A 17,720-nucleotide genomic window follows, 5' to 3' on the forward strand; every position below is an offset into this window, starting at 1 on the left:
AGACTTCTAGAAGACTGCACAAAAACAATAGCAGCAAAACCATTTTCTCCAGTGTTATATCCACTCAGTGTCACTCAGCAAAGCATTTTCTCCAGTGTTATATCCACTCAGTGTCACTCAGCAAAGCTATTGTAAGTGATTTGTGGCCTTTTGGGATCTGGCCAGGTACAAATCCCAGGGAACCCTCAATGCGACATTCTCATTAAAACCCATGAGGTTTTCATCATTTAATTCCATAATTCAATACAATTCAAAGCCTCCAGGGCACTATCTGATCACTTTTAAGGCTTGATGATACAGAGAAAGCGCTTGATTGAATCCAGCAGATTGACTCCTCGTAGTTATTGTACCATATGTAGTAGGAAGGAGGTGTTCACCTGGGTGCAAGAGGTTGTAATATGCTCCATTTGAGAAGAGGCTTCAGACTTAATAAAGGAAGCTGTAGTGAGGCCACCTCATCAAACCTAGAAATTCCTTGTACTTAGAAAATTTAAGTTATTCTTGAGTCAAGCAGAACTACTTAACTAAACAAATAAAATAGACAATATAAATAATTTTAGGCAAGGAATTTAAATAGTTAAAAGTATGTTCTATATTCATTTCAAGTAGGGATTAGGGCTGGTTTTGCTTCTGAAACTGCCTCTGGGTGGTTGTCTTTGCTTTATTGATTCTCCTGGATTCTTGCATCTTCTTGCATATTTATGCTATGGATTTCCTTCTGGGCCCATTTGATCCCCATGCTATTTAGCATCTCCATGGAACTGCTGGGTGAGATCTCTTGGAGACTTCAAATGTCACTATTATGTGGATAGCACCCAGTTCAGTCTCCCTGTTAACTGGATTTAGAAAAGATGGTGAAATTGCTGAACCAGTATCTGCGTGCACTAACGGACTGAATAAAAACCAATAAATTGAAACTTAATCCAGAAAAGACAGATATGCAGTTACTGTGTGATATATTCATCTAGTTCAGGGGTGTCAAACTCAAGGCCTGCGGGCTAGATCTGGCCCTCAGGGTGCTTAGATCTGGCCTGCAGGGTTCCTCTCTGCCAGCTAAGATGGAAGCCCTCCCGAACTCCATTTTTGCTGGCAGAGCGTTGCCACACCCACCCTGGCCATGTCCTCCCCAACCCCTGAGGTCAAACACAACCCAGATGTGGCCCTCAATGAAATTGAGTTTGACACCCCTGATCTAACTGATTAGAGTTCAAGTTGTTGCTGTGCTGTGTGATTGCACTTCCCACAATGAACTGTGACTTTGGGAGCACTTCACATGTTAGAGGCATGAGTTGCCCTCTGTGGCCCAAAACACCCTTAACCCGTCAGATAGGTCCACCAACTGCAGCTCCGCTTAGAGAAAGACTCATTGTAATTGTCCATGGCCTCTTAACTTCTCATTTAGATTACAGGCAGTCCTCAACTTACAGCCATTCATTTAGTGATTGTTCAAACATATGACAGCGCTGGAAAAAGTGGCTTCCAACTGGTCTTCACTCTTACAACTATCATAGCATCATCACGGTCAGATGATCTAAATTCAGGTGCTTGGCAACCAGCATGTAATTATGATAGTGGCAGCATCCCTCGATCATGTGATCTGCATTTGTAACATTCACTGGTCTGTTTTCAATTGGGAAAGCCGGATTCACTTAACAACAGCATGATTTGCTTAACAACCATGGCAAAAGAAGGTTGTAAAATTGGGCACAATTCACTTGACCACCAACTTGCTTAGCAATGGAAATTTTGGTTCCAATTGTGGTTGTAAGACATGGACTATGTGTACTGCAATGCATTACACAGGGAGCTGCCCTTAAGGAAGCTTCTGAAACCTCAATTAGTTTAAAATGCTGCAGGAAGAGAACTCAGTGAGAATGGGAGACCTGATTTCAGAATGAAATTAGTCCTTCTCTCTGTGTTCCTATCTGTTACCTAAGGACCCTTTTTGAGTGTCTGATCTGAGTGGTCTTCTATGCCAAGATGCAGAGAGCAGCTACTCCAAAACCAACCATTTCAGTGGTTATTCCTGACTGTGGAAAGTTCTCCCCAATTCTGGTGCTATTCTTATTGCCTTTTTGCCACCGGTAAAGGATCTGTTTATCTTCCAAAGCTTTTCAATAGTATTTGTCCCATTTATCTTCTTAATGCTGCTTTCACTCTTGTAGCTTTTATTTTGTCCTTTTGTAAATATGTTTGAATATTAAAGTCGCCTGAGATAGCCTCCTATTTTTAAATGTAAATGTAATTTTTAAGTGTAAATCACTCTGAGGTTTCTTTTAATGGAAAGCAGTTTGGAAATGTTTTAAATAAATAATGTTAATGAAGGATAATTTTACACATGTTATCAGGGTTTAAAGGGAGAATTGTTAAGGAAGTCTTAGGGCATTTCCGCATGGCCTGCTAATGGCAGATTAGAGTTGCCTCAGCAAACAAATTTAGGAGACATGAATGGAGACAGCCTGAAGTCATGTTTTCCTGCTCCATTTGTAGAAGGCTGCTTTCTAACTTCTTTTGGCACAAGGCTATCTGGTTTGTGTGAAGCACATTATATCCAAGTAAGGATAGATAGAGAGGGATCTTCTGCTTGTCTTGGCCCATCAAGGTGCTGCGGGATGCCCATCCATCCACTGCCCATGATTTTTAGGACCATGGGCCTTTTGGCAAGAGGGAAGATGCCCAAACATCATCTTTCCTATTTCTCTGGTCGTCCTGTGGTTTACTCTATGCAGCTCTCCAGCACCAAAAAGGCCTGCTTCTTTACATGGAATACCAGAGAAAAAACTGTTTTTCTGCATTCCTTTCTGTTGTGACTCAGAGGTTTGAGCCTGCTCTGTTAGAAGACATAGACTTGAGCAATGAGGAAGAGGAGGATTTGGCCTTGAGGTTTGAGCCTGCTTTGCTGGAGGATTTGGAATTGCCTTCCTCCCCAGGACCTTCCTCCCTGGTTGTGCCTCAGGTGTCGGCAGATAATCAGGAGAGCGTAGCGGAGCCTCTGGCTGAGGATCAAACGGAAGAATGTTGGTTTGATGCGAGGCAAAGATGCAGGCATAGGCGTGAGATGCAATGTAGAAGGAAAGGACAAATCAGGGACTGAGATGAGAGACTGACACGCCCCTCAGGGAATAAAAGTGGGCATGTTAGCTCTGGATTCTCGTTCGGGACAACTTGTTAACTTGGGGTAGAAGCTTTGACAAATTCTGTGTGTGGCATTTGCCTGTGATTTATGTTCTTGCTTTATTATTGGACTTGGCAGGCAGCTTGTGGGAGACTGCCAAGGACTTCTCCAGCCAAAGGAATTTAACCCTGTCATTACTGGTCTTGTCTGCTTGTTTATATTCCTTTGGAAACTTGGATTCTCACCTCGTGGGCACAGGTGAGACATAACACCTTTCTATATCCTCTCCTTTGCTACCCTTACTTCACTTATCATCCATGGCAAAAGAGGAGGGGGTGAGGGGAGAAAGAAGTAATAGGTAATAGCTCCTCTGTTGACATTCTCTGTAGAAAGAACTGTCAGCAGAAAACCCTTTTCTTCCTCCACTTCACTTGATACCCTTGGCAAGAAAAACTGCAGGAGAGAAGCCAAGACTAGGTTTCTCCTTCCTTCCTTCCTTCCTTCCTTCCTTCCTTCCTTCCTTCCTTCCTTCCTTCCTTCCTTCCTTCCTTCCTTCCTTCCTTCCTCCCTCCCCCTCCCTCCCCTCCCTCCCTCCTTCCTTCCTTCCTTCCTTCCTTCCTTCCTTCCTTCCTCTCTCTCTCTCTCTCTCCCTCCCTCCACCTGTAAGTGAAGTGGGAGGAGAGAAGCTGTAGGCAGAGAAGTAGCAAAGAAGGGTGTTTACAATCCCATAGATTTACAACTCCACAGGGTAGTGTTGCAAACATACAGCAGAGCCTATGGGTTTTCTGTTGCCATCAACTTGCACCAAAGAAAATATGACCCCCTGCGGACACCTTCGCCACTCCTCATGCAGACCAAACTCCTATTGTGCTTCAAAGGAGAATAAGGGTTGGGAAAGTAGTCAGTACTTATTTAAGTCATTATACTTTTCTGCAGGCTCTCGTGCTAAGTAATAACATTATAGAAGAGCCAGGCAAGCCACTTTCCATTTATTTGAATACAGTATTTAGTTTAGTTTTAGAGTTCCACAAAACTACACTAAAGAAAAAAAATGGAATTTCAATGTCCTCTGAATATGTTTAATGGAAAGCATTCATGTTCTTTATCATTGTGCTAAAAAAGACTATCATCTACAATACATTCATTTCACCCAGAATCCAGTACCAAGGTTATTACCTTGGCTTTCCAAATGGGTTGAACTTGAAAGAGTCTGGCTTGCTTGATCCACCTGGGAAGTTCATGATGGAGGCAGGCTATAAACCAGACATTACTTTGCTCAAAGTTTTGCCCCATTGTTAGAACTTGTATGGGATATGAATCACAGCTGACCAAGAATCAAATCCATAAAGAAGTAGAGCCTCCTGTAATTGTGCATAAATTTATATAGGGCAAGACTGTATCCATGCTAAGTAACTTGTTTAGAAAATTCAGGATATAGAAGCAATAAAAATAGCAGTAATAATAATGGGCTTGCGTATCTCACATCAAATTAAATGGTGCCTTTATGATCCCTAAGCTCAAATCATAACTGAGCACCATCCCAGCACTATGGAAAGATTCCAGAAGGTTTGGAAAGCCCCCCACTCCGCCCACAACATGATAAACATTTGCAGGAAATCCCTCAAAATTCTCGAACAAGGGAGGAGAGAGCTGCATCTGCCTGAGTCTGAACTAAAGGAGAAGAAACAGGATTAAGACATATGAAAGTGTTATAATAGAGGACCGCCGAGCCCAAACCCAGAGGTGACACTGAGAGGTCCAACTGAATTCAGTCCTTTATTCTAATTACACATAGATATTCTCTTTTGAGGCTGCCTTCTCCTCTTAGCCTGAGACTGACCTACCCAATAAGATCTAGAAGAGAAGGCTTCCTCTGGATCCCAATTGCTTCATTGTGTTTCCATCTGGTAGTTTATGGTGATCTTCTAGGTCAGGGGTGTCAAACTCACGTTGTCACAGCAGCGTCACATGATGTATCGGGACTTCCCCCCCTTCATTAAACCGGGTATGGGCCAGTGCATGATGCATCCGGCCCACCGGCCGGGAGGTTGACAGCCCTGTTCTAGGTCATTTTCATCTCAACTAGAAGAGCCTTCTTCAGAGAACAAATAATCTCTAACTCAGATTTTCAAATAGTTGTGAAGACCTGATTTTTCCAGAAGACTTTTGAAGTGAGACTTGAAATGTTTGTTTTTATAATATATGTTACTATCAAGTTAAGTCCCTTTCCTCTAATGTTCCACTCTGATAACGAATGGCTCAAGTATAATCTCTAGCATAGGGATGGATGATTTTATTCACACTGCAGGCCATATTTGAGTTTTGAAAGACCTGCTGAGAGTTATGTTCTACAAAGTGGACAAGTTCAGAACAAAACTTTAAATTGAATTAAATGCAGCTTATAGGATATTTCCCAGGGTATTTAATAACTCCCACTTCTTTTGCTTTAAGAATTACAGTTTAGCAGCAACTTTTAGGATACTATATCACTTCTAATCCCTTAAAAATTGTAATATGGTCACGAGAGGTCATTGCTTCAAGCATGTATCACTTCCCTAGAACAAGAAGGAAAAATAACACTTTTTGTTTTGTTTTTTAAATTAAACTTCCCTAAATTTCTTCTTGTTCCTATGGGGATACAAGAAATATCTAATATAGGTGGGGCAAGGAGAACAAAGGGTTAGAGCTTTTGTCTTCTCAATAACTCCCTCACTTCTGTCTGTCACTTAATGGCTTCCAAAAAATTAAATAACTAAGACTAGCAATCTAGTGCCCTGTGATAGAGCACAATTCCCATTGATCCTAGCTGAGGATGATGGGACGAGAGTTAACACAGTCAAGGTGTCCTGAAGGTAGGGAAATAAATTGGGGATCTCTCCTACCTCCATACTCCTATCTTGGTTGTTTAGAGGAGGGTGGGGGGGAAACATTTTTGTGTATTTTTTTGTAAAACTTGTTATGGTAAAAACAAAAGAAAGATAATGGAGAGGGAGAAATAGCTCCTCTCACCTAAACCATTGCCTGATCCACTTTGGCACAATACAACCTTAGTTGCATAGGTCAAGTTGGTACCAAATAACAACCTATCAGTCCCTGGAATACATATTCTCACTGAAAGTCAACAGCTTGCACTCATGATGCGCAATGTTTTTGAGCCAAGGGCTGTCTTTATGCTGATGGCTGCATTTCATGAAGTGCCTGGGGAAAAAAAATCAAATTTCATTTCATTCGCATGCAATTAAAATCACATTTATTTAGTTAAATAGAGCTCATGTGATAACTCCCTTTCTGCCATTTTTAAAAAAAAAATCACAACTAGGCAATCATTCTTGAAGGTTGTCAGAGAATTTACACAGAAAGATTTCAGAGGGGGCACATAGGCCTATATTGTGGCCCAAACTGCCCCATATATTTAAGTACACGACTATGAATAAATAGTAAGAAAAAAGAGAAAGGTTCCCTTACACAGAAAAGGAACATTTTTGAAATTTTCTTTGCTTCTAACCCAGCCTGGAGATTTGAGCACATTTATTTGTTGGTTTGTGGGTTTGTTTGTTTGTTTGTTTGTTTTTCTGTCTAAAAATCTTATAGAAATTTTGCCTCGGAACTGCAAGCACAACCACTTAACAGCAGAAGAAAATGGGAACTTGTCTATAGGAAAGCCTGGCACTTTATGGTAGCAAGTTCTTGCTGGCTGTGTTGTTCAATTACAGTATAAGATTGACACGGCATTCATGGTATTTTTGAAGAGTGGTGACATCATGCATTCCTTTTATGTATAGCAGACTATAAAACCACCATCACCCATTATGTAATGTTGCTTCTACAAGAGTAAAGTAAAAAAAATATTGTTCCAGCTACGTTTCTTTGATATCTTTAATTTCCCCCCCTCCCGCCCTTCCCATGTTGGTCAAAAAACACCATAAAGGTTTACTTACCTACTATCTCTAAGAATGAATGGCACATGAGTGTAATTAATGATAAAATCCCTGGTCATTTTGAAACCATGAGGCCTCAGTCTGTAAGTTGAACACAATGACCACCATACCTGTTAGGCTTAAAAGCAAAAGATGGTTGAGCCTAGAAAATTCACTCATGTTTTCATTTTTCCACTATAAATTCCTTCGATCTATTCTCTTTTTTTTTTCCCTGCAAAGCCACCTGAGGTTTCATACACACTATGTGCCTTCCTTCTCATACATTTTGTACGGGCTTTTTCATGACACGCACAGCTGCATGTTGGTGTGTACTTTTCCATAAAACCACTTTTCTCTATTGCTGACTGTCTTATTATATCACGTTTTTGCAATCTTTAATATTAAGCACCTAATGCTACGTGCCTGGAATGTTGCAATGCAGTTTGCAATTCAAAAAGGCAATACTGACTGATAGGCACACATTACTGGCACTGATTGTGGACTGTAACTCTGTTCCATTTTATTTGCAGGTATTGGAAGAATGAACAGGTAACCTTTATACTGAAGTACAAATCAAACAAATCCCACCCCCCACCCCCACAATGAAGAAATGCAAAATCTGTCTCACTCAGAATGACAGTGAGGAAAATATTGAGGGCCCATCCCTAGACCAATAATACCATTATCAGCTTTTTCAAATTCCAGTGGCAGATATCAAATCCTGATAGGCACAAGTCTGCTCCAGAGGTCTTCCTTGCAGCAGAAAACCACCCAGAAGTCATCTTAAATGAATAAACATACTCCTGAGCTTAATGCATTAGTTGCTTTACTTAGGATAAGGCAGCTTCCAATATCCTATCACCTTTTTGCCTTTTTCTAATTGCAGTAATGACTCCGTGGTACGAGTAATCAGTGATTTATGACAATGGGGGCCAGAATTTCCACCGCTAAATGCTTGTTATATGGGTCATGCCTGGTTTTTGTGACCTTTTTGCCACAGTTGCTAAGTGAATTTCTGCAATTGTTAAGCGACTCATGTGGTCCTTAAGTGAATCCATTTCCTCTATTGACTTTGCTTGTCAGCTGGGAAGGTGGCAAGTAGTGACCCCCTGAACCTGGGATGCTGCGGCTATCATAAATACATGCCAGTTTCCAAGCATGCAAATTTGATCACTTGACTGTAGTACAAACACTGGTTGTAAGTCATTTGTTTCGGTGCCACTGTAAGTTCGGACAGTCGAAGTTGAGGACAGTTGCTAAACGAATGATTGTAAGCTGAGTACAACAGCATTGCATGAGATACAGTAGTTTTCACGTTCCCCTAACCTGATGCATTTCAGATCTGCTCCTACTTACAGTGGCCTCACAATAGTTTCAGGTGAAAATGTGGCCAGGATTATACCTGAACACATTTGGAATGTATCAGTTGGGCAAAGAAGGGAAGGGAAGAGTTGGAAGGGACCTTGGAGGTCTTCTAGTCCAACTCCCTGCTTAGGCAGGAAACCCTGTACCATTTCAGACAAAGCTATGAAAATGAATAATATGCTGCACTACATCTCTTGGCAAGTACTTTCTTATTCTTTTCCTTTTCATCCCATGTCACCTTTTATCGCAGGGTTAGGCAATAGCCAGAAGTTTGGGATTGCAGCTTTCATAAACCTGAGATAGCATGACCAATTGTCAGAGATTGTGATAGATGTAATTCAAAGCAACACCACTGGGGGATATAAATACTCCATTGCTTAGTCTGCACGCCTACTAAGATTTGTTCTTTCCAAAGAGATAAGCAAGCATTTTGAAGACATGCCACTTTGAAAAAAAAAAAAAAAACCACACACACACACACACACACACACATACTATTTCATGACTTTCCTGCTTTAATCTGAACTTATTTTCCTCATAAAAAATAATGTTTCAGGAAGATGAGAGCCTAAAGAGGTGCTTTGCTTTCTGAAAAATATTCAGCTTGTTCTTCTAAGTTCCTTCAGGGGTGCCAAATGATTTTGGGTGTGGTAGAAGAGTTGTAAAGGAACATTAAAAGAGTTATTCATCCTTGAATGGCAAAACCAACATCATTGGCATCCAAGCATTTTTGCAAGTCTTCAGAAATAAGTTCCTTCTTGGAATTGTCTTGAATTCCAGATCCTTCTTGACTATTGCAGAAGAGTTTATGAAAAAAAAAGTCACTCAGTGCATGTGATATGTTGCCACACACTTGCCTCACAAACAGTCCCTGCAGAGTGCCACCTGTCCCTTCTGGTAATCACGGCATGGGCAGAGACGCTGGTACTTGGTATTGCATCCGGCACAGCTGAATAACAGATGATCCTTCTGAAGGTAGCATTCCTGGACATTTTCAGCCACAGCTGGATAAAGGTGATTCATCTCAGACTCTGTGCTGTCACAAACAATGTTGAGCCTAGAAAGTGAAGGAAAGACTCAGTAAGAACTTTGTGAGGGTAGATTTTAGCAGGGCTCTTGAGATGTCATCTCCATGGAAGCAGTATTAAGGACCATTTAACACTTTACCCAGCAATAAACACAGGGTTATTAACGCAATGCAATTTAAAGCACAGAGGACGAGAACATACAGATATGCTCTCTTTGGTGAGCATATCTGTGTGATGCGTATTGTCTTAAGGGGTTATAATCTTATGCTTGTAGATATCTCCTGAGGGTCAAGTTGAATGTTGTTAGTAAATCCACAATTGGAGGATTAAAAAAAACAAAACCTCTGCTGGGATTTCATTTGAACCGTGAGTTCCTCTCTGTTTTTACAATTGGTGTCACTGATATTTACACATATGCACAACCAAACTGCTCTTAGCCCAGCACAGAAAAGAGTTACATAAAAGACCTACTTTTAATTTCAGTGAGGATAATTAGGAACAGAAGAGTTTCATGGAGTCAAACTCTCTTCTAAACTGGTGAAACATCTCTCAGGAAGTACATAGTATCATTGTTTTTGTTATTTTTTCTTGAATGTTTCTTGTTCTTTGACAAAATTCACTTTAATATGTCCAGTTATCTCTCTATCTCTTTGTAGACTATCTCATGGCTAACCAGTAATGAAATGACACATAAATTTCCAAACTGGCAGCAAACCTGTTCTTGATCTAATTTATAGATGCTTAATCCACACTCCTCCAATGGTGAGCCCCTCTAGATGTGCTGGGCTTCAACTTCCATCAGTCTGCCTAGCATTCTTGAGGGAAATCATTGGCACTCTTGCCTGACGTATCAGAAAAGCATTTGTTGAGAAAATCTAGGTTAAACTAATATGTGATACTGTAGATAATGCCAGCAACCATAAAGAGGCCAATGCAATGAGTGTTCCCCAGAATTTGTATTTTACTTCATAGTAGGTGCTTTTCAAAATAGTAATTGATTTTCAAAATAAACATTTCCATTCTTTCTATCTCTCTGAGTCAGAACATCTTTTAGACACAGATTCCTGATCCATGTTCTTCCTAATCGTAATCATAATGATCCCTTCAGAATTATTTTTTTTAAAAAAATAAGCACCCATTTTTTCCTTCTTCCTGATTCCTGGGGACACTCCGGATGTTGTGACCCATCGGCTGCCAGCAGAGCTAACAACAGAGTTAGACGAGGAGAAGTGGGAAGGAGAGCCTGGGCCGGTTTCAGAGCCTTTGGAAGGCTCTGATGAGGAAGCAAAATCAAATGCAGAGCCGGGGCCTTCTATCCAATCCCAAGTGGAGAGGCAGCTCTTTTTAGGGCCTGAGCTGAGTGAGGAGAAGGAACAGACAGGGCCCATCCTAGATGCGCATATGTGTAGAGAGGAGAGGAGAGGAGAGCAATGGAAGGCAATAAGCTAGTTCTCAGGGAAAATAAGTTGCAGACTCTAGTCAGCTCTTTCCCTGGCTAGGAAATAAATAGTAGGGGTTTGGGAGTGTCCTGTTATCATAGACAACCATTCATTTTCTAGTATACATCAATCAAGTTGGATTCTTTTGCCAGAACCAGGTTTGTCAGGACTAATTACTCTGTATTTGAGATGCCAACTGAGTCTCTCTGCTGGGAAATGATAGGTTGTGAATTTCCCTCAGCCGGGGTGAACAGAGCATTTCTGCTTGGCTTAATCATTGAAGGACTTTTTTTATTTTGAGTTCTATGTGAACAGAGACTGTGCCCTGTTTCATAAGGGGAAAAGACTCTCATTTGTGATGAATTATTTTTGGTTTTGTCTATCCAGCATGAATAAAGACTGTTCCTGCCCTGTTTTTAAAAAGAGGCTTGTTTTACTCATGAGTAAATGGCTTCTCATTGCTTGTGAAGGCTGGGTCAGAACACTGGGAATCCATAACATAGCAGATGATTGCAGCTGGCGATACTATTAGCATCAAATTAATAATAAGTAGAAGGGGATGAATGTAGGTAACAAGGAGAGCAAGGTTTTGAAAAAGCCATTTATTATATTTATAACTCATCTTCCATTGAGGAGCTTCAGGCAGCATACAGTCATTTCCCTCCTCTTATTTTTCCTTACAGCTACAGCCTAACAGAGGGAGGGAAACTGATCCAAAGTCCTCCAATGAGTTTTTATGGCTGAGGCTGGACCAGAAGCTGAAGCTGAGTCTATTTATTCTAGTCCAATATCTTAACCTCTCATCACCCACTAAATCTCTAATAATAACACTAGGAGTTTTTATCTCTGGACTTCACTGAAAGTTACCAAGTAATATATCCTTACTGACAATTTGGAGCCATCCGGTTCTTTTAAACTACAACTTCCACACCTGTTTGTCATTGACTTGGCTGACAAGGGTTGATGGGAACTGAAGTTCAGACTGCCTGAAAGGTCCCATGTTGCAGCTTCTGCTCCAGCTTTGCCTCACCTTCTCAGTAAATGTCCTGCCGTCTCTTTAATAAACTATGATTTGAACTAGTGATTCTGACCTAGCAATTTCTCTAAAATGGTTGAATTGTAAGGAGCTAAAGCGGCTTAGCAAGTCGAATCTCAGCTCTGGCTCTTATTTATCATATAAAAATGTCACTCGGACTCAAATTGCCTGCTTGGCCGCCGTGACAAAAATGATAATGCACCCATTTTAATTGTCCAGAGCTATGTATGGAGCTGGGTGGCAGATTTATGTTCTGTTAAAATGTCAGTGCCTGTGTGTTCCAAATGCATGCTCATAGACAGAGGGATAAAAAGGGAAGGAGATGAGAAGAGAATAATGGTGCCTCAAAACCCAACATCTTTCAGCTGCGTAAAGCTATTCATCCTCAATACAACTGGAAAGTCTATCCAAATATTTTTTTTTTGTCTTTTGCACTGTGTGCAAGGGACACTAAACAAATGTCAGGGAGACATTTGCAGGGGGAGGGGGAACCATTTTAAAACAGGAAATAAACAGCTACAGTCTCTGGTCTGTGAGAGAGGCTTGTGAGATCTACTCTGCATTCTACTGGCTATAAACCGTGAGTCAGATGCAGCTAGAAGTAGACGCACATGGCTCTAAGATAGAACGAAGGGATATGATATCTTCAGGGGTGGGCTTCAAAAAATTTGGCAACCAGTTCTCTGCCCGGTTGCTGGATGGCCTAGTCAGCCTCCTGCACCGGGGGGGGGGGCTGTTTTCACCCTCCCCAGGCTCCAGAGACTTTTCTCGAGCCTCCAGGAGGCCAAAAATGGCCTCCCAGGGCTCCGGAGGCTCTCTGGGGGCCAGAAACCAGCCTCTTTCTGGCCTTACAGAGCCTCTGGGAGACCCATTTTCACTCTCCCCGAGCCCCCAGACAGGCCCTGCACTTACCTGGGATCCAAAACGAGCTGTGTGGAGACTCCTGAGAGGGGTGGGGTGGAGTAGGTGGGGCTAGCCAGTCGTTGCAACTACAGGTTTGGCAAACCACATGTAAAATTAACATCCAGTTCACACAAACCGGTGTGAACTGGCAGGAGCCCAGCCCTGGATGTCTTTAAGCTGTTGTTGAAGCCAGAGAGCTATATTTGGAGTACCAGAACTGAACAGAACTTATGGTTTTCCCATCAAAAACTTATTCCTGGCTACCACAATAATTTTTCATGACATTAGTTTAATTTGTGAAAGGGACTTCATTTTGTTGATTTGGCAGCAAAAATAAACAAATCACTGAAAAATGTACACATTAATTCAAGACTAATTTTAAGAGTTAAGAGCTGTGATGGTGCAGTGGTTAGAATGCAGTATTGCAGGCTAATTCTGCTGACTGCCAGCAGTTCGATCCTCCCCTGCTCAAGGTTGACTTAGCCTTCCATCCTTCCAAGGTGGGTAAAATGAGGGCCCAGATTTTTGGAGGCAATATGCTGACTCTGTAAACCACTTAGAGAGGGCTGTAAAACACTGTGAAGCTGACTAAGTGCTACTGCTATTGCTAACTCCTGCCTATCCTTAAGCTAATTGGGCCAAGAGAGCAAAATAGCTTTTGAATTAGGGCAGATATGGAGAAACATTGTTTTCCAACTGTAGCTGAACTGCAGTTACTAACAGCATCAATAAGCATTTCCAACACTGAGAGATGCTAAGAACTGTAGTTCTGCCATATTTCAAAGATTAGGGACTCCTTATTCCTGAAACAGGGACTGATACCTCCTACTGAGCCTTCCCCCAAGCTCCCTAGATATTTTGAGACAATCAATATTGATAGCTACAGAATTCTGGGATTGGTCATTTCAATAGATCTAAGAGGGAAAGGTTGGAGAAAGATGGCATAAAACTTTGTGTAATATTTCTTTCTTGGCATTATCAATTTTGAAACAGTAATCCGAAACTGTAAAAAGCTTAACATGCCACTCTCTTCAAATTTGCCATAAGACTCCACCTCGGATACAAAACATTAATTTTCAATATAGTCTTGCCTAAATGTCAAAACTCAGCATCAGTATAGATAAAGATAACAAGGTGTCCTTTACTGCTTCCCCCAAATCAGCTTCCAAAGCCTGCATTGGAATTTTACATCTTTAAAGTTCCATAAAGAAGAGAGGAACATCTTTGGTTGGGAGAATAAGAGAAGGGTGTATAAGCACGCCAACATGCCTACCGTTCCTGTCCTATTGTTTCTTTTATTTATTTATTTTCTTATATGTATCCATGTATTCATAACTATGTTTTTACTTATACCTATTATCTTGTGAGCAACTGACAAAAATAAATAAATAAATAAACTTACTGCTGGAACACTTCCTTTTTGTTCAGGAACTTGAAAAACTCAGGCTCACAGACTAAATTGTGCTGCTGACAAGTTCTGGTGCATGCTTGGCCAGCCTCAGATAGCCACACCTGCAGGGATTTGACTGGGGGCCAAGCTGGAAGATGGCTGCTGGTCACATTATGAGACCATACCAGAGCAGTTGAATTGGGTTGCAGGATGAAAGGACTGAGAGAGCTTTGCATAGTTGGGCTGCTGGACTTGTCTGGTAGAGCAGCAGTAGCACAGAAATCCTATCCGATTGGGAGGGATAAAAAAAAACAACATTTGTTACAAAGACATTTCAAAAGACAGTGCTGCAAATATGTCACCTGATCTGAATTTCTCTAATCTGGAACTTTCCAGAGTTATAACTCCCACAATTACTAGCCAGCATATTGCCCGAGAATCCTGGAAACTGTAACCCCAATGCATCCAGAAGATGCCAGATTATACCAAGGACAAATTTGAATGTCAAACATGCCCCCAATAGTCTCTTAAGACTGCAGGTTAATTCAGATGCCATAGTTTTAATATCACTTTCTTTTCTTGCCCACCCCTTTTTGGTTATCAACTTGCCAGGTGCAAAATTCTGGAGGTACATATAAGCTTACACATTGGTTTCTGATCTTGAACTGGCCTAAAAAGAGTAATTACTATGCAGCTGCATGGGAAAGTGTAGTCTCCCTCATTCGATTGCATGTTACAATGTATTCTATGTGAATAGAGGCTGATACAACCTCTATATTGTACAAATTAAATACAATCTATTTTTCTCCAAAATTGAATGCATACTTACTATTAATGCAGAGATGCAAAATAAGAAAACAGTAAGCATGGCGACTTCTGGTTTGAATCTCTTTGGCAACAGACCAAAATCTGTGATTGTGCGTGGTTTCGATCTGTGCTCGCTGCCAGAGTGCCCCGAGCTGGCTGGTTTTGGGGCTAAGCCACCCCGTAGAGGTGGTGAAGAGGGGGGAGACTGCCAGCAGGGTCGAGGAGAGCTGCATCTCTCTTCCCCAGCTGGCCATTACTCCCTTTCTCGAAGGTGGTTGCAGCGGTGGTCAGAAATGGCCACCTCAAAAAAGAACTGAACCGGAAAAGAATGTGCAGGAGGAAGATAAGAAGAGAAAGTTTTGGTTGACTGGGTTAAATCGAAAAAGCAACAATGTAAGGTACCCTGGAATTTAAATTTAATAACATTGTTCCCAAAGAAGATTTTGAAGCTGCAAAGGAGAGAGAGAAGGGAAAGGAGTAGGGTTTTTTTCCTTCCCTTCCTTATACTGACAGCTAAGAGACTTAAGCAAGAAATTGAAAAAAATCCACTTTGACATTAATAGGCATCTAAGCTGAAAATAAAAGTCAAAGGGATAATAAAGATTTCTGGATATTTAAAAGTTTTTAAAAGCAGGAAAGGAGGGGAAAAAAAAGAATAAAAGGGCAGGATCTGGAAAAATGGAGGAGACTGCCTGGAACTAAGGAATGGAACTGTAACTAAAAGGAACTTACAGTGAAATTTCAACAAGATTCTTCAAAGATACATCTTAATTGAAACTTAGTAACAAAATAATAGAACCCCAGGAAGAGAAAGTGGAAAAAAGAAGCAAGAAGAAACAGCCTTGGATTATCTGGATTACTTGGTGATTTTTGGTTTTTGCATTTAGATGACTAAAATTAACCGGGTGGTTGTTTAAAAGTCTTTAAAATGGTATCACTCTTAGAAGAACTGAAAATGGAACTTTAAAAATGGAAAGAAGATGCACAAGAAGGGAGAGGTTTTTTGGCTTCATATTTCAATTCTTAGAAATGGAGATCTGGAACTATGAGAAACAACAAGAAATGCTTGCAGAACAAGAAGATTGGGACAAAGAAGAAGCCATCTTTAATGATCAAATAATTTTAAGTGGGGGGGGGGGAGAAAAGGGGGAAAGAGAGTGAAAGGTTTAATACTAGAAAAAACAACCAAAAAGAAGAAGAACAATTTGAAAGATAAGTATAATATTAGAAAGCAACAGATGAGAGAGTTAGAAGTAGAGAGACGAGGGGGTAAAAAGGGGAGGGAGAAGAAGAGGGGGAAGAAGGCAAGGAAAAGAAGTTGTAAAAGACAGAAACAAGAAATGGAGAAACAGGGAAAAGATATAAGGATTGTAATCATAAGTTTGTTTAGAGATAATGGGTGAAAATTTAATTGCAAAAGGGATTCTGCAAAGGTACATAAGATAGCATTGTTAAATTACAAACAGAAATAATTTTAGAAAATATGATTAAAATGATGGATAAAATATTTACTGTAATGTAGTGGAATGTTTGTTAATAAATAAATGAACTAAAGTGATTGAGAGAATTAAATGGGAACATTTTAATTATTAGTAATGATTTATAAAAATATAAGTGAGAAATATGGAAAAAAAAGAATTAACTATGGAAAGTTTATAAGTGTTCCCAAGGAAGCATGATATTTAATTGAAAAGAAATGCTAAAGATGTTAAGATTTTAATGAATATTAATGATAGAATTGAATTGGAATGGAATGTGTGTTTTATTTACATATATATGTTCTGTCTCACTTTTCTTCTTTCCCAAAAGATGAAATACAAGCTCACACAAACAAAGGCAGGCAAGCTGTCTAGGACTTCACAGAGTTAATTCTTTGGAACTGATAATATCCTTGGCATTCCAACACCCTCTGCCTGCCAAGTCCGAACTGATAACAAATAAAAATCTACTCACAGAAAATTACAAGGCAGTCCACAAAAATCATTCACGAAGAAAATTTGAAGTAAGATTAAACTTTGTCCCGTACAAAGTTCCAGCTGAAAACACACCCACTTTTATCCCCTGTGGGGTGTGGCTCAATGACTCAGCTCACTCTCTGACCCTCCCACACCTCCTACGTTGCTGCTCACGTTTCTCCCTACGACGCTGCTTAGGATCAAGCCAACATTCTTCCTCTTGACTCCCTGTCAGGGGCTGCTCCGATATGCCTTCCTCCTGATTAATCTCAGGCTGTTCTCGGTTGTCTGATGAAACCTGAGGCATTATCAGGGAGGAAGACATTGCCAGAGAGGAAGGTCCTGGGGAGGAAGGCATTCCCAATTCCTCCTCCTCATCTTCCAGGTCTTCTTCCTCTGACAGCATAGGCTCAGGAATCGGGGCCACAACATACATACATACATACATACATACATACATACATACATACATATTTTCTTTTTAAGAATATAGTGTGTATTTTAAGAATGTACCAAGAAGAATTCAATTGGAGGTTATGCATTATATTGAATGCTATAATCTTAAAGGTATACATTGAAGCTTAAATAAGAGTTTGAATGGAAAACAAATGAAAATTTGTTTAATAAGAAAAGATAATATGAAATTGAAACAGGACAGACAAAGGTATAAATATAATGATTTGAATTGAGATGAGATAATTAAAATAAAGTTGAGAAAATTAAAAGAGGGTAAAACTATGTAGAAAATATAAAACGGTAATAAGA

At 40.4% G+C, this 17,720-nt stretch overlaps 1 protein-coding gene across 2 annotated transcripts in view; it reads right to left on the reverse strand.

Annotated features, from left to right (window-relative positions):
• Positions 1-8,892: 8,892 nt before the first annotated feature.
• Positions 8,893-17,720, reverse strand: part of MGAT5B (alpha-1,6-mannosylglycoprotein 6-beta-N-acetylglucosaminyltransferase B) — a 245,105-nt gene continuing 236,277 nt past the window's right edge. The window contains exons 16-17 of one of the 2 annotated variants that reach the window (XM_026702067.2): positions 14,206-14,477; positions 8,893-9,454 (exon numbers count right to left, since the gene is read on the reverse strand). In XM_026702067.2, the coding sequence (XP_026557852.1) occupies positions 9,256-9,454; positions 14,206-14,477 (471 nt within the window). In that variant the 3' untranslated portion in view covers positions 8,893-9,255. The remainder of the gene's footprint in view (positions 9,455-14,205; positions 14,478-17,720) is intronic. The other variant, XM_087924789.1, reaches the window with a different exon arrangement.

This window comes from Pseudonaja textilis, chromosome 2 (genome assembly GCF_049901715.1).
Source record: "Pseudonaja textilis isolate UNSWEBS1 chromosome 2, rPseTex1.2, whole genome shotgun sequence".
NCBI classification, from domain to species: Eukaryota; Metazoa; Chordata; class Lepidosauria; order Squamata; family Elapidae; genus Pseudonaja; species Pseudonaja textilis.